This window comes from Parastagonospora nodorum, assembly GCF_000146915.1.
Source record: "Parastagonospora nodorum SN15 chromosome Unknown scaffold_44, whole genome shotgun sequence".
In the NCBI taxonomy this organism is placed as follows: Eukaryota; Fungi; Ascomycota; class Dothideomycetes; order Pleosporales; family Phaeosphaeriaceae; genus Parastagonospora; species Parastagonospora nodorum.
Window position 1 is genome coordinate 28,019 of NW_001884592.1, and position 20,606 is coordinate 48,624.

The following is a 20,606-nucleotide window of genomic DNA, read 5'->3' on the forward strand; positions in this document are numbered from 1 at the left end:
TCCTCGTCAGACGCCACAACAGCTCCCCCAAACTCAAACAGTGCAACCAATTTTTACACCGCAGCCTTACTATCTACCACAGTCACAGGTACACAAGACCGAGAGAGAGAAAATGTTGAACGGCGAGCCTTTCTTGCAACACGACGAGCAACTGACAAAAGAGCGCGCACATTGCACAGCAGCTGTCTACACTTTCAACAACACGGCGAGTGCGTCCGGTGACCTTGCGCGAGGCTATCTAGAGCGGAACTTCTGGCGCATTGTATCGGCAACATGGATGCGTCCACATTATACATACCGTCGTCCAGATGTCCATGGTGATGATCATTTCGGTAGCAGTGTGAATGTTGCAACACCCTTCTATTGTGATTATGGCTACAACATCTCCGTTGGCGACAACGTCACGATTGGATCTAGCTGCAAGCTGCTTGACTCCGCCAAGATCATTATCGGCAGGAACACCAGAATTGGTGCTAGTGTCATCATCTCAACGCTGAAAACCCCGACGGACACGAAAAGTTTGAAAGGCAGCTGCGGCACTGAGATCGCTCAAAGAGTCTCCGTTGGCGAGAATGTTTGTATTGGCGATGGTGTCACTATTGAAGCTGGGGTAAGGATAGGCAACGATGCAATCATTCTAGCTGGATCAGTAGTTGTTGGCGTTAGTGACCTATCCAGATTGTGTGATGGAGTAGACTGACCGCGTTCAGGATATTAAAGACGGTGTCACCGCGCGCGGTAATCCGGCATTTGGCTGAATGCTCCTCGACATATGTACGATGTTCGGCGAAGAGCTTTTTGTTTGACGGCGTCATGCAGCCAATACGTGCGAAAGTCGTTGCTAGCCATATTGAATTCCTCTCGTACTCTGACCATCGTAGACGAATGCACCTGTGTTGTGGGAGATAACCGACCGTCTACGAGAGCGAATACTGGTGTACAGTAGTCCCCAGGTTCTGACAGAGATCTGGTAGGATTGCCCCAATTTGTAAAGTGTTACCTGCATTGCTTCGTCTGAGGCAAAGTCAAGTCATTACCTTATCTACATGTAGTTGTTCCGCGCATCTCAAGACAACCTTAGCTAGATAAACACACAGCAATATATCAACGTGCGCTGCAGGCCGATGCAGTAGATGACTGCAGAAGCTAGCAGGGCTTTAGTCGATATGCAGAGGTACTTGCGAACAGTGAATGTGTTCCCATGGCTCTCTTCCAAAAGCATAATGATCCTGGTCTCGAAACAAGGCTTCATGAGTCAAATTAGAGTACTAGACGACCCTTTTTGATCGGGAAGTCACATCTAGCAGACTTTCATAGCAAATAATCTAGGTTGAAAAGATGTTGACATCTCTGCTTCATCTGCCTCTTGAATTGCTCTATCTTGTCTCTCACCAATCTACCTCGCCAGCAGACGTCAATACTATAGCGCGCTATAACAGACAGCTATACGAATTGCTCAATGCGTTCTAATACCGTAGCAACATGCAAAGTTGCGACAGCTCCGCTTTGATGTGGGCTGTAGAGCACTGCCGATCACGAACAGCCCGGAAGGTCTTCGAAACATGCGGGGACCTCGGGCCAACAGCACAACATCTTCATGAAGCATTAGTCCTAGCCGTGAAAAGCTATTTCTAGGAAGTCATGAGAGTGCTGATCACCAACAGTGCAGATGTCAACACGCGACGGGGGCTTGGGCACATTCTTCAAGCGATTTCATGGAAGGGTGATGCAGATTTGTGCGAGTACTTCTCGACGATGGCGCTGATGTTAATGCGCAAGCCTGACAGTATAAAAGCGCACTTGCGGCAGCAGCTAATCGCGCCCACGAAGATATTGCTCGGCTGCTCATCAACCAAGGTGCCGATGTAACTGCTCAGTTTGGTAGCCAGGCCAATGCCTTGCAGGCAGCCTCGTCAGCAGGCCATCTAAGCATGGTCAAGCTTTTGATTCACCATGGCGCTTTGATCGACGTACCAGGCGGTTTTTATGGCAGCGCAGTCCAGGCTGCCTACTGGAAAGGTATCGAGCAAGTTGTGGAGGCTCCACTTTAAGCTAGCGCAAATCCTGGTATACAAGGAAGGAAATGCGATAGTGCGTTTGTAGTGGCATTGGAACGCAGAAATCTCACAACATGTAGATCATTGTGTATTTGGGCTATCGATAACATGCTGTTGAGATCGAGGCTGATCGCATGCTCGTAGAGTGAAGGTTTCGGGTAAGAGAGGCTGAGAATTCGGAAATGGAATGAACTAGTACCACTCCTTTACGACAGCCATCTAGCCTGGTAATGGTGCACGTTTCTTAGCAGTAATTTTGGTCCGTCTTGTTTTTGCTTAGACGCAATCACCAGACATACCATTCTCTCACGGCCCCAAGTTAGTAGCCGACGATAGGTTTGCTTCATCAGAGCAGAGAAGATTAAAATTCACAACACGAGCCACTCGTCCGATGAACCACCGTAAGTTGAAGTCATATCATCTCGACTCCGCACATGTCAAACCGCCTCCAAGCACAATTTTTGTAGATATGCAGGAAGCTCGCTTTGGCTCTGCATGCTGGAAGTGCACTGATATCATCGACAAGTTTAAGCATATCCATGATCACTCGACGATGCGTCAGAGTGATGAATTCGCCCTAGGGATTTTTTCTTCTAATCGCATTATTACATGGACGACGTTAATTTAGGCGGTCGTTATCTTTTACACCAATATACTATCCCCACGGTCCTTTCAGACCTTGGCACAAAGCTCCATCCTCAATTACTGTGACATACAGGTACATCCCGTTCGATGGCCTTCCTCATTCCTCGCATAAACACATGATAAGAAGTTGCCGACGTCTAGCATGGCCCCAGTTTAGATCAACGCTTCTTGGAGTGTTAGACTTAGCTCCAGAGCTTGAGATAATTCATGAGAGCTCAACGAAAGGCTCAATCAGCTTCGAAGTTCCCCCCACCAAGAGTGCACCCGTTGATTTCGTCAGTGAGGCGCAACTCACAGTCTTCGCTCCTTAGTGTCCAGCCACTGCGGCCTTTCCAAGCAACCCAGAACTCTACCTTGTTCTTAGACAACTTGAGGGAACGGTTTTTGGTTTGGCTCTCCGTGAAGTCACCGGCCAAGTCATGCGCGCAGAAGTCGTTGACGGCTATACCTGCGCCAGTCATGCTCTGGCCATACATGCCAGTCGTTATGCCGTAGCAATCAGCTCGCACAAGGGCGATCACTGTAGTCACTGCCAGAAGATCTCGCAGGCGCATAATGGATAATGTTGGATGGCTTTAGGAGTGCATTTTCGAGCCAGAAGACCATTTTGTAAGCAACAGGATCCGTCATCGGAGCTGCCATGTCAGCAGAAGGTGTAGTTGAGGATACAGCGAAGTTAATTACACTAGTGAAGAGCCCCCGACGTAGTAAACAACTCGGTGTACAAGAGGACAATGACCTGTCAGCTTTGGGAACACGATCCGAGGCTTCTGCGTGCAGGCATCGCGAATCACTACAAATGCCTGACATCTGCCCGCTGTATACTGTATGGGTCCCGTAGCCACGATACTGACATGCTTATCGCTAAGTCGTCAGCTCCGGTATTGAAGGGTCACAATCTGAGCTACATAACCAGTGAGAATCTCTTTCTTACTCACGCAAAACACTTCTTGCATCCGGAGTTCATCGCATTGGCCAGGTCGAACATGACTACGAAGGAACCTTTGTGCAGATACCACACGGCTGTCGCAGCGGGGAGCAAGCCCAAGTCCGCAGTATCAACCGTATTGGGGCCACGCCGATCTTCTTGTTCAGCAGCGATGGGCATCTCCGATGCATTGGAACAGGCTGGAATAGAACGCCGAGCCATATGCGCTGCGGCGACATTGCAATGGTCTGGCGAGGCGAGCCTTTCTTCTACGCTCTCTAAGGTGAGATCGTGGCACATCGGTTTGACGTCAAAGAGACCCTTCAGATTTTTGTCACGATGTCAGAGACGCCAGTTCAGTACTAGCTGTGTGAAACATCTCTCGAGAGCGTCCACCGTCCACCGTTACGCTACGGTATGGACATGGGCAGATTGTTTGACAATCCACATGGATTCCAGCGTGTTCACGCTGTATCTCGAAATGGAGAAGTCGTATTCATCGACGATGGGGTTTTCTTCGTCGTCAGTCCGATGAGGGGATAGGCCAAACCGACATACTTTTCGCTGCGAACACTGCCGTGAAAAAGCGCTATGGGCATTTTGCCTTTTTCTGACACCTTTCTGGTCCATGGTGCAATATCTGGGCCGACAGCACTACAGGCTTCCATCGCAAAATGCGACAATGGCAGATGGGAAAGCTGCATGTCTTACGTCATGGACGTACAGGATGAAGAACAGGTCTCATCGCTTCTCGCGGGTTCAGTCGTCTAAGACTCAAAGGAGATCACGATAGTGTGATCTTCAAGCTATTTTCTGAAGACAATTCAGGAGAAGAAGAACGATATTGTACGCTGATGCCTATGTTTGCTAATGTTAGAATTGAGTCTCTGGTCAATGGAGACTCGACTGGCTCCGTAGTAGAGTACACAGAAGGATTCAGATGCACCAAGTCATGTTCTGTCTCGAAGAGGCATTTCCCGGTCCATAGCTCGACTAGAATGCAGCCTATACTCCAGATGTCGATCACCCGGCGAAGTTTGGCGGCGTCATGAAGGAGATTCTCGCCCAATCTGGGCGCAACGTGAAGAACATTGTAAGTGTTGCCACGAACTTCCGAGACAGACTTGAGACAGAGCAATGCAATCACCATTTGTGGCTACAAGCTCGATGGAGCTAGTGATAGAGTTAGTGAGTGAGATAATGGATCGTTTAGAGGAACGATTTCATGTAATATAATTGAGTAACTGAACTAACTTGATCAACTTAGTCAAGATGAATGCATTCCTGTGCTTGGCAGATTGTGGCGCGGGTATGATGATCTCCACTTGTGCTGTTCAGCAGCAGATCGGCGCGAAGGCTGTGGACCTAAGAGCCACAAGACATCCACGTGCCCGTTTCCACTGCGCTGGAGCGCAAGGCGCACCGTCTAAGGGCTGCTGCTCTTAACATTACACCAAACGCTCGATGCCAAACGCTCGCGCAGCGTCAACTCGGTATCGATATGATGGATCAAGGCGAAGCGCTGCTACGCCGAGCACGAAGACGCCCCAGCACTGCGGCTGCCTTGGCCTCTAATCTCAGCGCAACCATTTCCCCGTCATCGCGGGCAGCGCCAAGCGTCGCCCCTCACTTCCCTGCGCCGGCTGCCTCTCACACCCTTACGACGCGGACACGCATCTATATGATGACGAAACGAGTTTCTATCATGCGTCAACTACTGATATCGCTGGTCCTCCATCGTTCTCGAGGCGGGTGTAGATTGGTTCGTCATCAGAGCTGTCTGACATACACCAGCGACTCGAACTATCATATGCAAACAACGATGTGTAACGTTAGATCACACAACCGCCTCCTCAGTGTAGATGTATTTCAATGTCAAGACACTTGGGCGCGAGATCAGATCCCACTGTCATCAGCTTCGGGTCTGTGGACAGAGACACAAATTCTGGACTGGGTGACATGCTGACAATGGGGTTGAGAATGCATAGTCATCTCCCTGGTGGAAAACCACAATGGGGACGATCCATAGCGAGATGGGAAAGAACAAGGTCGATGACAGACACGGCTGACTTTCAGCGCTATAAGAGAGTACTGCTATATATAAACCTCAATTAACCTTGCATCAGATCACTATTGCGTGTGCAGAAGGTTGCATTAGCTACACAGACCGGGTTCACGTCATCTCACTAGGACCGGATGTGGACCATGGAGCCTAGCATAGGGGAGGCCTTAAAGTGCTTCAGCAGATGGACGAAGCATCCCAGATCAAGGACGGAGAGAGGTATAGCGCATGCACGAACATCTGATGTAATTCACACAAGTTGGTGAGCGAGCAAGACGGTGTTATTATTGCGAAAGAAGGAAACAGAGATCTTGCGCATCCCGGATCGAAGATTAAAACAATTATCCTTCATCCCACAAGAACGTATTTTTTGATGCTTAATCCCGGGTGCGAGTCTAGTTTGGTTCTGCGCGATCATGTTACAAAGCTCGACAAGATTAGCAAGGATGCAGCGGTAGAAAAAGGCAAGTCTGAGAGAGGTCTTGTGAAAGTGTTGAGATCCAACGTGTATAGGAACACCAGAGTGATATGGCGACTCAAATTTAGGGACAAGGAACATGTCTTCAACTGTGGTGGGCTCAAGCATGATGAGATCTGCAGAAAGCTCAATATCGCATCTTTCTGTGAGCTTATATGCGCAGAGCAGTCGTCACAAGCTAACTCAACGCCTGCTCTATCGCTCTATCACGAAACGCTGAGCAGCGAAGAGCCTGTTGAGCCTAACAAGCAACGGCAGGTCGCGACAAGTTTTGAGAAGGAGTTGGCAATCCACGACGAGCGGCTAGACTGCGTTACTGGAACAAGAAAAGTCATCGTCGCGAAGACCACAGCGTACTGAGAATGCACAGCGTGTAGTACGCACCAGATCAAGACAAGGTGAGTATATCTAACGGAGCTGCCATAGCTGTGCAGTGTGAGCATCTTGAGAGCGAGCCCCGTAGCTGTAAAGTTTTCTCGCCTAATTCGCAGCTCCTAATGCTACTCCGTCTCATAGAAAAAGGCATAGAAGCTTTCAGACCCGGCGATTCAAGACTAGATACTGGATACGTAGCTTGCAAACCTGGTATTTGGCTGTGCGAGATGCAACACCGCGCCATTGAGCTCCGCTGTAATGACATCAACGGAATGAGTATGTTCTGCCATCTCCCTATCAAGTACATCAACAGTAAGATGCGACACGCAAACACTGCGCTTTCGCGATTGCTGCGATCTGCGCCTCAGCGGATGAATGCGAGCAGGGCAATGCGCTGGCGAGAAGGGATCTATGCGAAGCGTATAGCAAGTGAGAGTTAGGTTTTCACCGGCTGTGCCCTCCTCGTTGCTCAGAAGTAGTTGCATCTCCAGAGAGAATTCAGATTAGAGGAGACATTTACGCGTGAGGCACGGAATCCACACACGCTGAGGCTCTTATAAGGCACACGACAACTACACACAATGAACAGGGAGACAACATCTGCAAGTCTCCCATAAACATTAGCGGTTCCCTGTACACCGATAACTCGCAAACCAATCGCTGGACGCGCCAAGATACACGAGGCCATGCTGGCCGCAACGTCAAGTCGAGCTTAGTAGGCATCAAGAATATAGTGTTCGTCGTCGGCCCTGTGATTGGCATGATCTAATCTCGAGGTAGCTGGCCACTGCCTCTATAGGATCACGGCAAAACGCGCTCGCACCACCGTCAAAGCTAAGAGTCGCAATGGTAGCTACGCTTTGAGACGTACTAGAGACTTGCCAAGTCGGATGTAACATGCTAGAAGTGAAGTAATGAAAGTAGCTAATTAGGTCAACTTAACTTGGTTATCTTCAGAAAGGTCCTTCCAACGATAATATCAACCAGGTCTACCTGATATTTTCGCTGTATTGTGTGAAACTGACAGTAGACGGAGAGCCACAATCTAATTTCTCTGCATCTCCTAACCTGTTCGAGCTCATATGCTCCCCGCTATTAAACCACATGAGCACTAGTCAGCGCGGTAGAAGGACTTCCAACTACAACTTGCTTCGTCAGCAACGTCAGCCAGGCATACAGTGCACAACATCGCTCAAAACATGAGCTTCTCTACGAACTTTCCGACTTGAGCGAGATGATCAGCAAACACACAGCCTTAACACATGCAATGGTATTCTCTGGGTCCTATGATCTGGATACCTCTACAGACATCTAATGCCTATTCCAGCATGCAACGTCTCATATGCAAGACTTTTCGCGGCTCTGATCTCAGCCCCACGTGCGTCGTAAACACGTCAGTGCAAGCACCTATAACACCACTCAGAAGTCTAGCGAAGCTGAAACTATATGCAATAGTAGGTAGTACTTGTTCGTCAATTCATAAGGGTATTGCTTCGTGCCCAACGACGATATCAGCGTGCTGCCAAGCGCTGCACCGCAAATACTTCAGGACACCCGCAGTATCTAGGGCTTTGAAGACAATGTTCAAAGAGTCACAGCTGCAATAGAGTTAAGTGTCGATGCAGGAACAGCGTCGCTACTAATATGCGGCGGAACAAGGTTGCTAACTCTAAAATTTTATGCGCACTGAAGACGGCGAAGTGTCTTAAGCAAAACAAGACCACGCTAAAATAGAGCAACAATGCAGCCTTCCTCAGTTCAGGCAAGCGCGTAGTCTTCTCACAGGCTGTCAGTGCCTTTACAGCAGGTTGCGCGGCTTAGATATATGTAGCCAACTCTACATAAGATTGCGCGTGGGGTGCTCTGCATGTGCAGATTTGAGAATTCATTCACAAAGGTTGGTCCGCAAACGATTATACCGTCTCGCTCCCTACAGTGTCGTTGGCTCGTGGTTCTCGTGAAATAAATAACAAGGTAGGCAGGTCGATCAGTAATCCTACGTCCTATGACGACTGACATAGCTCAACGCGATAAGGAGGAGTAACTAATAGTTAGATAGAGCGTGGGATTGCAAACTGTCTAAGCAGAATCTCACGATTATGCGTAATTGCACAACAATACTATATACATCAAATAATGCATATTTGCAACTTCTCCTGCAGTACTGGCATAAGCAAAAAACTACAAATAAAGTAACATGCCTGGATAATAGCCTTCTCGTCCAAAATCAAGTTATGAAGGTAGTAGTTCCAAGAACAGTACACTGGACTCTATTAATCTTCAAACCTTGTTTCAAGTCGCTCATACGATGCTTTGCCGGTTAACACGGTCACTTAGAAGATGAAGCAGAGGTTGTGCTCGTCACAAACCGCAACAGCATCAACCGTGCTTCTCATGACATGGTGACCACTGATCAGTTCGCTCCCTGCGATATCTCTACATCCTTCGACCTCTAGACCACGTTGGGACAACCAGCAACGGCCTTCAATGGAAACGTGGACTTGCCATATGCAGAAGTTTTGCCCAAAGACATTCATAAGAACTTGTCTCTCTTGAAAAATTCAGAGGACGCCTTTCCATTCTCCAACAATTTATAAAAGACTTGAAGTACTATCATGCTGTCCGGCCCCCAATCAGCCCTGATACTTTTCTTACGTTCAGACTTATCTACGCTCAACCACAATAACCAGCACACACTGCCAGGATGTCTGCTCCAACGTGGTGTTATGAAATTATAACATGCATTCATCATTTGTATTTGCAAAAGCTTTATTCGTGCTCATGTGCTCTTGTCGAAGGACGTTCAAATGCTAGAAGCAATGACATGAATTCAATCTTAAATTGCAGCCTATCCTTCAGCGTACTATGTAACCTGAGGTGGGGCCGGGTACACTTCATTGATAGCTCTGGCGATTGCTTTGCACATATGATCGTGCGGCTTCGCTTGGGCCTCTTCTGAGAACATGTCTGCCGCCCATATTGGACTTCTCTCGTTAACGAAGAAACCCGTGCGGGGCTAGTTAATTCCAATATCCAGCCGGCATCCGATTAAGAGTGATCTTAGAGATTTTTTTTGGCGGCTAGTAGGTGGCGATAGACCTGCAGTGCATAATCGGTGAGCGTTTTTGGCGTCAAGTGAGGGTAGTCATCACATGTATCGTTCTCTCCCACGGACGCTACATGAAGATATCGCTCCTTTCCATATTCCACCCAGCTTGTTTTGATGACACCTTGGACCTTCAAATCTCTCTCTAGTGTGGAAGGGGATGATGCAGTTGTGGTGACGAAAACCCGAAACTCCCTAAACCTCTCAAGAGATGGTACATACACTTGATGGACTTTATATCTTTTGAACGGGACGTCGGAGCTGATGAACTCATGAGGTCCAGGCTTTTCGCCACCAACGAATGCTTCGAAGCCAGTATTGTCAGCCGTGTACGTTTCCTTCGTAACGGTGTCTTGAACGTCAGCCAACGCACACTTTGTCTCTATTTTGAAATTGGCAAAACACGTCTTTGGACGCCAAGTCCCCATGTAACTAGCAACTTCATCCAGAGTCTTAATATCTGGCATTCGATGCCTGTCCGCTTCCCATTCGATCCGAGGTGGCATCATCTCACTGTTCTGGTCACAATACATCTCAAGAACCAGCCCCAACTCTGTATAAATCCGATTTACGTGCTCGGGACTAGGACTACCGTTCACATTCAGCAATACAAGCCAAGTCTCTGATTTCTTGCCTTTTTCCACGATACGCCGCTGAGCTTCGGGCAAGCCGGCCGCATATTGTACGCAACGTCGATATTTGTGGCGAAGTACTTCAGCAACTACCAATGATTGGTGTAGATACGCTGTGGTGCGTCGATTTTGCCTTCTGTCTGAACTGCAAGATGACAGGTGTTTTGAGTAGAGCTCTTTGAACATGTTCATGTTTGACTTCTCAAACCAGCGAGGAACCAAGGTGCCGTGGGCTTCAGAATCTAGCGGGACTCGACAAGGTAAGTGGGCGTTTCCTTCAATGGCTTCGGTCTTCTCAATCATTGCTGGCACATACAAGATGTGATGAAAGCACTGCTGGCTTTGAGGAGGTTGTCTAGGTTGTCCACGCAGCATCGGAGCCGGGTGCGAATCTGAAGCTTTTCTTATCTTCGCTAGCCTCCCTTTTGCGAGATTGTGATACTTTTTCTGTAGCCTCTTCTCGGCGAGACCTGCCCACCATCTCTTCTCGGGGTCGGCCTCGCGCGAGGAAAAGACCGCGCGAAACTCTGGCACCGCGCCCAGACCGATTTCGTGGGCATCTCCATTGTTGCGAACTCCTACATATCGCATGTACCAGCTTTTGAACGTTGATTGCGAAACACCAAACCCCCTGGCGAAATACCACTCAGGCCACTTCCTGGATGAGGTTGGATCCAAGGGCTTGTAGGTTTTTTGGGAGAAAAATTCGCCGTCCGATACCGTCCGCAAACTTTCGAAAGGTCTTTCGGCCATTGTATGTCAAATACGGAACGTTTTGTTCGACATGAGAGGGAGAATATGCGGCCTGAAAAGCCTGAAAAGCCTGAAAAGCCTAAGGGTCTGTGCAGTCTGTGTGACCTACGCGTGGCTTGCGCGGCACAATCACGCGTCATCCGTGTGACGGTACACGCTCGCGTCGCATGCACGCACAAACAACGTTTAGTTCACCAGACTTCAACCACAGCCTCTTATTGCAGCGACTTCCTATCAATCTTTGTGCTTATTCTCTGTGGGTTCCGCAGCTGACTGCTTTCACTTGCGCCACATGCCCCGCCCCTTACCAACATGAACACGGCTTGACCCCCTATAAACGTGTCCATGTCTCAGAATTGGAGAGACGCCATGGAACCATACGAAAAGCAACCGAAGAAGCTTAAAAGGGCGTTCAACGTCGAGCAAGATCGATCTTATGACATCTTCGACTCCAAGAAACGCGCGTGGCGAATCAAGGAAAGAGCACCAGAGGGGAAGGTAAAGAAATGGGCGACCCTTGATGTAATCCCTAGCCTAAGTGTTACCCACGGAGACGAGTTCAAGCTATATGACATTGTTTGGCATACGCTACCGTCTCAAGACGGCAGACACAACATACCAGACCCCGTCGTTTTGATGGAGCTTCGCCAGGCAAAGGAAGATAAGTCATGGGTATACATAGTTTGTCTCTACTTCGAGAAGGTAGATTCAGGAACATATCTACTCTCTAACCACTGGGAAGTCCGGTCATACGAGTTCTTCTCCCAGGACAAGAAACTCGCCAACAAACTGCTGGTCAAGATTGACTGGAGCCGATTCTTCGATTTCAGAGACAAGAGAATTCGAAAGGTCATTAAGTGCAAGAAAATGCAACGCATCATTCAAGATGTACGGTATAAGACATGTCGGCTCTTCTTCTGCTAACAAATGCTCTTACTAGCTGCAGCCACGCCTGAATAAGATAGAGGGTAGCGTGAACCCACGCAAGCGCAAGTGGACGAACGGACGCGATCCGACGAACGATCTAATAGTACGCTACACTCGCCGAATGATTGATCGCCGCTAACATGTATCCTCTTGAAGATGCACACACATTCCTGGACCTAATATACGAAGAGAAGGAGAATTCAGATCTATATCCAGCACGTACATCGCGGAAAATGACAACCCTGAGAATGACAGCAGTATCGCAGTGCCAGGGGCCGACCTCACAGAGCGATGTGGGTGCTGCATGCGCTTGCTGGTTCTTGTGCTAACCCATGTGTAGACGAGATCAAGAAGATGCTTGGTGAGGGTGCATTTGGCAAGGTCTTTCAAGCGTACGATAGGACCGAGAAGACCCCATGCGCCATCAAGGTCATCAGATCAGTGCCAGAAGACGAAGATGCAATTCGCAACGAGCTGGAAGTTCTACAGACCCTGGCATCGAACGACAAACATAACACTTACCAATGTATTCATATGCGGGATTATTTCCATTTTCGAAACCACACCTGCATAGTCACCGACCTCTACGGCAAGAGTATGTTCGCCTTTCAGGAGTCAAATAGCTTCGTACCATTCCCAGCATTACACATTCAGGAGTTTAGTAGACAGCTATTCACCAGCGTTGCTTTTCTGCATGATCTACGCATCGTCCACGCCGATCTGAAGCCGGATAACATCCTCCTAGTAAATGATAATTACGAGATGTTCCCGTACAATGGTACAGTACAACCGTCATCAGCTACTGCGGACTGCAGTGTGACAACTCGGAAAGTGCTCCATGACACAGAAATTCGAATCATTGATTTCGGATCAGCCTTCTGCTATGATTCACACAATCCGGATATCTTCACCCCTCAGTATCGCTCGCCAGAGCATATCCTCAACGTCGACTGGAGCTTCCCTCATGACATCTGGAGTATAGGCTGCATTCTAGTCGAGCTATGGACCGGGAAATGCCTATTCGAGACAGAAGATGACTTGGTGCATCTGGCAATGATGGAGACTATGTGGGGGAAGGAGCTTGACAGGGAGCTGATAGACCAGTGTTCCGCGGATTCGCAAGTTATCCCGAATCGTCTGGTTCACTCACTGACGCATCGCTAATCGTCTATAGGGCTACAAGATACTTGAAGGACGACAAGCTTAACTATGCGAAGGAGTCAAAAGGCAGCTTGAACGGAATGAAGAAGCTTTGTGTTTGTACTTCTGCTCTCTTGCTATACCGTATCTGATGTGTATAGGATCTTGTTCCAGCTCAAACCGATGTCGATCGCGAATTTCTCAGTTTGCTAGAGAGGATATTCGTGTGTAACCCTAAAAAACGCATAACTGCGCAGCAGGCGTTGCAACATCCATGGTTCAGGGTATCGCTTACAGACAATGGTATCATAGCCTAGAATGTCCGCGTTGAGAGTCTCAAACGATAGCTCATCCATGCGCTAGTGCAAAGGATGACTGTGTGCAGACGTCCTTCTATAGCATAGACATGGCTTCTGAATATCGAATGCGGTGTAAAGACTGAAATCCGTACGCGCTACCCATATGTACCCTCTGTTTCTGAGTTCTTCAAGATCCTTACACAATAGCCAGGATTCTTTCGACAGTTCTCACCTGTGCTACCTTGGCGTTTAAAATAATAGTCATAAGACAACCACCCCTCTGACAACGTCTGTATCTTCACTTTGAGATACAAACATGGATAAATCAAGCGTAAAACTTTAAACTTTTCAAATAAGTGGATAGGGTCACAATAGCAGCCCCTCTAAACGTTGTTCAATAACCTGCATACCCACAACGCCGCTTACCAGTAGACAGAAAGACACACCCCGAGTTCTTCATGCTTGTTTACTATTCATGACAAGTTTCCATACCAAGATAAGCACCACAAAGCTCCGTATGCCCTACTGATATTAGTATAGCTCCCGGTAAATAGGTATTGCATTTTGTTGACACGTAAGCAGATATTTGGATCATTGTCGCAACACTCAGCCAGGAATGCAGCCTGCTGGCTTCATAGACACCTCCGTACGGTACGTCGCAGCGGAGGATATCTTCACCGGTCCATTGTCGTCCTTTCGCTGCTTCATACGTGGAAGTCGATCAGCTGTACCCCTGTTGTACAGCCTCACGCCCTGCCTCTTCTTTACAGGGAGTTCGAACTGGTCCGCTCTGGAGGCTGCCGATAGTGTGGATGTTGCGGTTGAGTGCAAGGAATTCCTCGCGAGCGAAAGCCCGGACATCATCCTCATGTAAAGATAGTGTTCGAGTGGCAGTTTGCATTAGCTGCAGGAATAATCGCTTGAAGCACCGGCCAGCATAACGCTTTTTCCCAGCGCATACCTCAATGGCCGTGGGAGCATTGTCTTTGTAGTGCTCTCTGAAGTATTGCAGCAGCTTGTTGTCCACCTTTGTGCCTCGACTCGTCCGCATTGGTCCAAGGGCTTCATTCAGCGGCGCCAGTATCCTTGCGCGCTCTGCAGCACCTTGTTCGCAGTTCCGTCATGGCATGGTGCAGGGCTAATCAGGCTCACTGCAGCGATCTTGCTCACCCCAGTTACAGTAACGTACGCGCACTTGTGAGTATTTGCAAACAACTAGAAGAGTAGATGCATTCTACAGCATCGAACGGCTGATTGCATCTAGGTCGCTCTGGTACCCTGTACCCCTCAGTGGCGCCAATTAAGCGAACGCGTTCTCCGCGTAGCCTGACCTATTACTGAGCTTTCCTCTGGGATACTGCGACAAGCATAGCGTCCCAAGCCTACCGGATCCAGGGTCTTGCCGTGGACATCTAGACTGGTTCGAGCGGGAAGAGCCACAGGGAGTCTGGACAGCCGGCTAAGACGCTTACTTCCAACTCTCCGACTTCGCCTACTCGCCAGATGCACCTAGCTCCACTCATGACGATGGCAGCTGCCAATTGGGCTTCTCTGTGGATGGTGGCATCAGATAGAAGGCAGCAGCTTCCTTCTTTGGCTATTGTCCGCACCGAGGGACCGGCGGCTCTCCTGATGCTAACACTTTTAACTTCAAGATGCCACAAAGAATATTAAGCAGCGAAGCGCTGTTCGTGTGGCTATGGCTTAACCGCGAGCACGAAGCTTATGTGAAGTGTGCAAAAGTCCGTATTGGCAGACAGAATAGAGCAGCTTCAGCATCGCGATCGAATGGGGCTAGCAGGTCCGCAGTGCCGCTTCCTCACTCTACAGGAGCTTTGAAACCGCCTCCGCAGCCTAGTACAGAGACGTGCGAGCCGACACGACCGATTCGCAAGCGACAAACTGACGCATGTGAATGGGCGTTGGCGCCTGAGCTACTTCGCCGGGGCCTGTCAAAGGTCGAGTAGGTGGGTTTCCTTTGCGACTCTTGCTTGACGGCCACAAACAAGTGCTTCATTAACTTTGGGGAGACGATGACGTCGGAATTTTAGTAGGAATAGTGTCCCCGTGCCGTTGTATACCACGACGGATTCCCCATCACTAGTGCCTTCTCCACTAGTGTTTAGATGCTACAAAGTCCGCGCGTAGGCCACACTGTGCTTATTGGTTGCCCTATAAGACTGCGAGGATGCGCATACAATCGCTTTCCAGTACGATGCTCTCAAGCTCGTGCCTGGTACCTTCTCCTCCAACCTGCCATGTCGGAAATGCCGCAGCCGCGCTTCGCCCACATGATCCCCAGCTCCAGCGCGCCGCTCTTCACACTGTTTTTGAGACTTTGCCACGCCTGCCCGATTTAGGCTTCGCACTCTGGCGCTATTATGCCTCACCAAGGTGGAAATGTAGTATGATAACTCGCCAGCTCGCCCATTCCGCACAGGTCACGGGAATTTGACTCGGTGAAGCTGCACAGAACGCTCCACATCATCTTACAAGACTTCGCTGTGCGCCCTTACCAGCTCTGCAGCCGTTTGGTTGACAAGTGCTACGTAGAGAGGGGACTCGTGCGCCTGAACCTCTATCTTTAATACAATCCTAGAAAGCGGCGAGGACGCTGCAAGTGACACCAAGGTTGAGGATGAGGGACTGTACGCAGCAAGGAGTCTGAAGCGACCTCGTGTCAGTGGGCTGTCCCATCACACATAACTCATGGCAACTACTAACTGCCCTCTCAGCATCCCCTTCCCGACACCGAAACGCACTTTGCTCTCCAATTTAGAAGATGCGCCGCCCGGCCTGACCGGGAAGGCGAGCATCCCGGGAGTTGAAGCTTGCCGCGGACCGGCATCTTCTGGCGCGAAAGCAGCAGCTTTTGGCTGTCAACCAGACGCTTCTGGAGCGCAACAAGGAGTTGATGAGGTTGGAGAAGGGATATGAGGAGCGGAAGAAACTTGCTGCGGTTGAGGAGAGTGAGAGGGTGAGGGAAGGAGTGGTTAGGAGTGAGTGTGGAATGGGTCCTTTCATCAAAACGTCTGCGACGTGTATAGGCACACTTGAGACTTCAACGGACTTTTGGTAGTTGCTGGCTAGCTATGTGTGTACGCTCTGCGTAGAATGGGTATAATGCACACTGAAAAAGCATGGGAGAGGACGCCGACGACGATGAAAATGCTTCCAAAATGTTTCAGGGAAGCAAGGCCATCAAATATGTACGCTCAGAGTTCGAATGGGTATAGAGCAGGGGAAAACCACAGGCTGGCTTCGGCAGCATGATGCTCAATGCCGCAGGAAAATTAAAACGCAATATCGCAAATAAAGGAAATAGAACACCTCTCGTAGCGACCGTTGTCTCTTAAAACGAGAAGGCCGTTATCATCATCTGCCTGTCTCGTTGCTATAAGCTGCTTCGAAGAGACGTGTGTTGTGCAGTTGATTCTTACACTCCTCATAGGTCCTTCCAACATTCGTGGTTCAGAGCCTCCCATATGTTGACTCGGGGTAGGCAGGCAGTCCCTAGTGTTGTGTGAGGGTAGCGCAACATGCCTAAGATCAAGTCATCAACGAGGAATTGGCGCTTATTAAGCTCCTTCTCAACCGAGATATATATTTTTTTGGAATTCTGGGCGCAGGGATTCGTGTCTTGGTCTCCAGGGATTCAATCCCGTCCATGGGCGATGGTTATGAAACAATTCAAGAGCCATTACACCAGCACTCCAAACGTCAACAAGCTGACCATAAGGCCCCATCTCGCGCTCTGGGGCAAGCCAGCCAAGGGTACCACCAGATCCCGGGGTCGCAGGTAGGGTTCCGACACGGTTCAAATCCTTAGCCGCATCTACATCTAGCAAGACGGCACGGCCACTCGAAATACCAGTATTGTCAGGCTTGATGTCCCCATGAAGCAACGCGTTCTCGTGTAAGAACCGAATGCCTTTGAGTAGGTCTTGTAGCAAGCGCAGGCGGATTATGTAATCCCCTTCGGATAGAGTTTTGATGTGCATAGACCACGTGCAAGCGACTGTTGGCAGGAGAATAAAATATACCTGTTCAGTCACGAGCTGATGCAACGGAATTTGGTTTGCCTCGAGGGGATAGACGTCCACAAGGCGAAGGACATGGCCAAACTTTTCGGAATTTGCTTGTGTGGTAATCTTCTCAAGCACGCGACGTGCATGCGTCACTGCCTGGTGGTTCTGCGTAGTGCGATTGATAACCTTCATGGCAGCAACTGTGTCGGCATTGTTCGTGACTGAGAAAACCTCGCCGAAGGTTCCTTGACCAATCGCTTTTGAAATAGTCCATCCAGCAACTTTCAACCATGGCATTGATGGAGTTGGGGTATGATGCAGTGTATCGGCCACACCATCCTTGTAAGCGAGCTCCAGGAATGCGAGGCGTTCGTTGTCGTACGCTTCGTCCCAGCTGTATTCTGAGTATCCAAACTCAAATTGTAGATTTCCGATTTCTAGACTGGTGCAAAGTCTGTTGAAAGAGTATGGCATGATGGTGAGGATTTCTCCATCAACAAAAACATTCTTGATGTTGGGGCTGTAAGCCCTGATGGTCATGAGGCCCGTCTTTTTAGACAAAGCGAAGATTACCTGGCACGGATTCAAGCCGCCAGCTCCTAACAGAATCTGGCAGAGTTTAGGCTGCTTGAGAGTCCCGCTCCCAGCTGTCCATTCATGATCTTGAGTGGGATCTCTGTCTGAAAGCTTGAAGACGTAGCAACCAATGCGCATGGTCTTGAGCTGATTCTGATAAGCCTTGGTGGGAGTGTTTGGCTCCGTGAACTCTCCGGATCCAGATGTGTCTGAGTTCTTTGACTGTGCTGATCCTGGATTTGGCTGGTTAAGCATCATGAATGGGCGGACATGAATAGCTCGTGCGTCTGCTAGTGACAGAGACGCGACATTGTGGAATGCCTGTTCGGCGTGGCTGTTGCTTGGGCGCAGTTTGGCTAGAATGCCCGGCATACTGCGCGTGGTTGTCGCCTTTTGGGGAGACTCTGCGGTATAGAGAGGGCACGGCAGCTGGAACAGAAATGTTGATCAATGTCCAGAAGTAGTAATATCCAAGCGGTGCGCCCGTTTACGCTAGCGACCTACATGGTTAGTGGCTGAGCCCGACGTGCGCCGCGCACGGGCCCTCGTGTTGCCTAATTCAGACCAGCGAGAACCACCACCCTAGTTGCACCTCACTACTACACAGAACTTACCAAGACAGTAACCAAACCTTCGCGCGTTCCCGATGGCATATTTGGACCGGGACCTGGATGCAGAGCCGCGTTATTTGCCTGTTCAGGGAGAGGACGAGAGGCAGTGGCCGGACGTTGTCGAAACCCAAGGCCGTTATCTTGAGACTGGGCCTCCCACACCTGTATACGGCCTTACTACCGACCCTTGGCATGTTGTGGACCTGTATCATGCTATAGTTCTACTCCACAATCGACAGGAGCCCCGACGTGAGCTGTACGGCGGCGATGCCGACGAATCTCCCCTCGGCCACACGCCTTCCAGAGACACGTGCCCGCTACGATAGTGCAGAAGACAATTTAAGGCGCGAAGGCATCAAGGGAATGCGAATCGGAATCCCAGACATGATGGAGGTGTCTGCTGCACACCAAGTCGTTCAGTGCTGCCCAGAATCAAATCTGGAGCCAAATTGCAACTCCCAATGGGCCGTCCTGAACCCTGAACTGGCCGCTGAGATTCTCAAAAGCCCCTTCTACGTCGCAGACGATGGCTGGTCACTGGTGCTGGGATCCCGCCCCACTCACTCTCCCTCCCGCTCTTCCACATCGCCCCCGACCGACACTGGCGCCTTTGGCGAACATTCCTGCTCTGGAAAAATCCATGATGAGGGCTACCACTCTCGACCTACCAGTGGCGATGCGGCCAACTCGGTCGCAAAAAATGAGCATGAACAAGTCGTCGGAATCCAAGAGATGCCTGTTGCCTAGTATCATGTGCAAGTCGACAGATAGCAGACGCTGAGTCCACCAATTACTGGTGTCTGGAGAACATGATCGCTGCGCATGCAAGGATCACAGAAAAGTCGCCCTCCTAGTCGAGGGAGTCTCAGCCACGCGTTTTCGGGACGAGCTTTGTATCAGGAGTGGGGGGATACAGTACAATGAGATTGGCAGAAGGAGTAGATATGACGAAAATGGACACATTACATGCGATCAAATGCGCACCTCACTCCTGATTTACATTGCACCACTTGCTACTAGTTGTCCTTTTCTTGAAGAGCATGACATTTAGTGCGCCTGGTTTCTGTACTACTTGCGAACGTTTTCCGCAGGCATAATACTTCTTCAAAATTCGCGGCAAGCAGACTAACTGACTGTACTCGCCTCAAGGTTGCGCAAGCCATCGAATTTTAATATTGGGGAACGAGGATCTTCAGTCTGGGCGTGATCGGCTCATAAATGCCACGGTATGGATTATATCTCTCATTGTCAGGGTATCGTTCCATATGTTCAACGGGTCGTTGTATTTTGCTTCAAGTGCGGACCCAAACGCGCCTCTGCACAGGCCAGCGTATCTTCAATGGCCTTGATTTGCTTATCATCGAACGTCCTCAGTCGCTCCTTTCCACGGGAGACATCATAGTCAATCAACTTTGCAACTTCCATCTCGAAAATAGGCTTAAGTTTAGTCATTTCCGCTCTCAAGACTCCCGCATTCCTCGACTCACACTGTTGCACATGGCGCCTAAACTTGCTTTCGATGCCTCGGAGCCCGCTATGCTGAGACTGGAGGCATTTGTCCTACAGCTTCTAATTTCCCCGCACGAGCTTGAGGAGGTACCTCATCAGCAATAGATCGACGTATTTCTTGATGATGACATCGACGCCGCTTGACCTCGACCTTGTGACCTTGACCTGCACCTGGGCAGGTCCATACACATGTAGCTTCATCCAACACGTGGTAACTGAGCTAACCATTTCCGGGCCGTTTCGCCTCTATTATCAATTACGATGCTCATCTGCTCTCTGCGCAAATCCGCCTTGTCATGCCACGATGCCTGGAAGTTGAACCCAAACCTGCATCCATACCCGGATCTGTTGTTCAGAATCCGCCCCCATAATCGAAGAGACTGCGAGACCAGGGCCCTTGATCAGCCCCGTGAGCACTATACCTACCAGCGCAAATGAGGTTTGCAGGGCATCACGCGATATTACAGGCGGAAAAGAGCT

The 20,606-nt window shown here is 49.6% G+C and overlaps 11 protein-coding genes across 11 annotated transcripts; 7 read left to right on the forward strand and 4 right to left on the reverse strand.

The window, feature by feature from the left end:
* Positions 1-112: 112 nt before the first annotated feature.
* SNOG_16169 (hypothetical protein) lies at positions 113-758 on the forward strand (the record flags this gene model as incomplete). The annotated part of the gene is made up of 2 exons (XM_001806243.1): positions 113-610; positions 696-758. 2 exons carry the CDS (start codon positions 113-115, stop codon positions 756-758), a joined length of 561 nt encoding a protein of 186 aa, XP_001806295.1.
* Positions 759-1,755: 997 nt separating this feature from the next.
* Positions 1,756-2,051, forward strand: SNOG_16170 (hypothetical protein; the record flags this gene model as incomplete). The annotated part of the gene is made up of 2 exons (XM_001806244.1): positions 1,756-1,786; positions 1,813-2,051. The coding sequence occupies 2 exons, from the start codon at positions 1,756-1,758 to the stop codon at positions 2,049-2,051; spliced, it is 270 nt and encodes an 89-aa protein (XP_001806296.1).
* Positions 2,052-2,712: 661 nt separating this feature from the next.
* SNOG_16171 (hypothetical protein) lies at positions 2,713-3,256 on the reverse strand (the record flags this gene model as incomplete). The annotated part of the gene is made up of 2 exons (XM_001806245.1): positions 2,713-2,762; positions 2,998-3,256. 2 exons carry the CDS (start codon positions 3,254-3,256, stop codon positions 2,713-2,715), a joined length of 309 nt encoding a protein of 102 aa, XP_001806297.1.
* A 1,422-nt stretch (positions 3,257-4,678) lies between these two features.
* Positions 4,679-5,076, forward strand: SNOG_16172 (hypothetical protein; the record flags this gene model as incomplete). Its single annotated transcript, XM_001806246.1, has 3 exons — positions 4,679-4,723; positions 4,764-4,818; positions 4,898-5,076. 3 exons carry the CDS (start codon positions 4,679-4,681, stop codon positions 5,074-5,076), a joined length of 279 nt encoding a protein of 92 aa, XP_001806298.1.
* Positions 5,077-9,408: 4,332 nt separating this feature from the next.
* Positions 9,409-11,036, reverse strand: SNOG_16173 (hypothetical protein; the record flags this gene model as incomplete). Its single annotated transcript, XM_001806247.1, has 2 exons — positions 9,409-9,561; positions 9,645-11,036. 2 exons carry the CDS (start codon positions 11,034-11,036, stop codon positions 9,409-9,411), a joined length of 1,545 nt encoding a protein of 514 aa, XP_001806299.1.
* Positions 11,037-11,405: 369 nt separating this feature from the next.
* Positions 11,406-13,127, forward strand: SNOG_16175 (hypothetical protein; the record flags this gene model as incomplete). Its single annotated transcript, XM_001806248.1, has 3 exons — positions 11,406-11,924; positions 11,983-12,066; positions 12,222-13,127. 3 exons carry the CDS (start codon positions 11,406-11,408, stop codon positions 13,125-13,127), a joined length of 1,509 nt encoding a protein of 502 aa, XP_001806300.1.
* An 891-nt stretch (positions 13,128-14,018) lies between these two features.
* On the forward strand, positions 14,019-14,276 carry SNOG_16176 (hypothetical protein; the record flags this gene model as incomplete). Its single annotated transcript, XM_001806249.1, has 2 exons — positions 14,019-14,053; positions 14,147-14,276. 2 exons carry the CDS (start codon positions 14,019-14,021, stop codon positions 14,274-14,276), a joined length of 165 nt encoding a protein of 54 aa, XP_001806301.1.
* A 1,507-nt stretch (positions 14,277-15,783) lies between these two features.
* On the forward strand, positions 15,784-16,638 carry SNOG_16177 (hypothetical protein; the record flags this gene model as incomplete). Its single annotated transcript, XM_001806250.1, has 4 exons — positions 15,784-15,796; positions 16,002-16,050; positions 16,211-16,401; positions 16,550-16,638. 4 exons carry the CDS (start codon positions 15,784-15,786, stop codon positions 16,636-16,638), a joined length of 342 nt encoding a protein of 113 aa, XP_001806302.1.
* A 354-nt stretch (positions 16,639-16,992) lies between these two features.
* SNOG_16178 (hypothetical protein) lies at positions 16,993-18,261 on the reverse strand (the record flags this gene model as incomplete). The annotated part of the gene is made up of 1 exon (XM_001806251.1): positions 16,993-18,261. The coding sequence occupies one exon, from the start codon at positions 18,259-18,261 to the stop codon at positions 16,993-16,995; it is 1,269 nt and encodes a 422-aa protein (XP_001806303.1).
* Positions 18,262-18,884: 623 nt separating this feature from the next.
* On the forward strand, positions 18,885-19,364 carry SNOG_16179 (hypothetical protein; the record flags this gene model as incomplete). Its single annotated transcript, XM_001806252.1, has 1 exon — positions 18,885-19,364. The coding sequence occupies one exon, from the start codon at positions 18,885-18,887 to the stop codon at positions 19,362-19,364; it is 480 nt and encodes a 159-aa protein (XP_001806304.1).
* A 522-nt stretch (positions 19,365-19,886) lies between these two features.
* Positions 19,887-20,116, reverse strand: SNOG_16180 (hypothetical protein; the record flags this gene model as incomplete). Its single annotated transcript, XM_001806253.1, has 2 exons — positions 19,887-20,054; positions 20,105-20,116. The coding sequence occupies 2 exons, from the start codon at positions 20,114-20,116 to the stop codon at positions 19,887-19,889; spliced, it is 180 nt and encodes a 59-aa protein (XP_001806305.1).
* Positions 20,117-20,606: the final 490 nt, after the last annotated feature.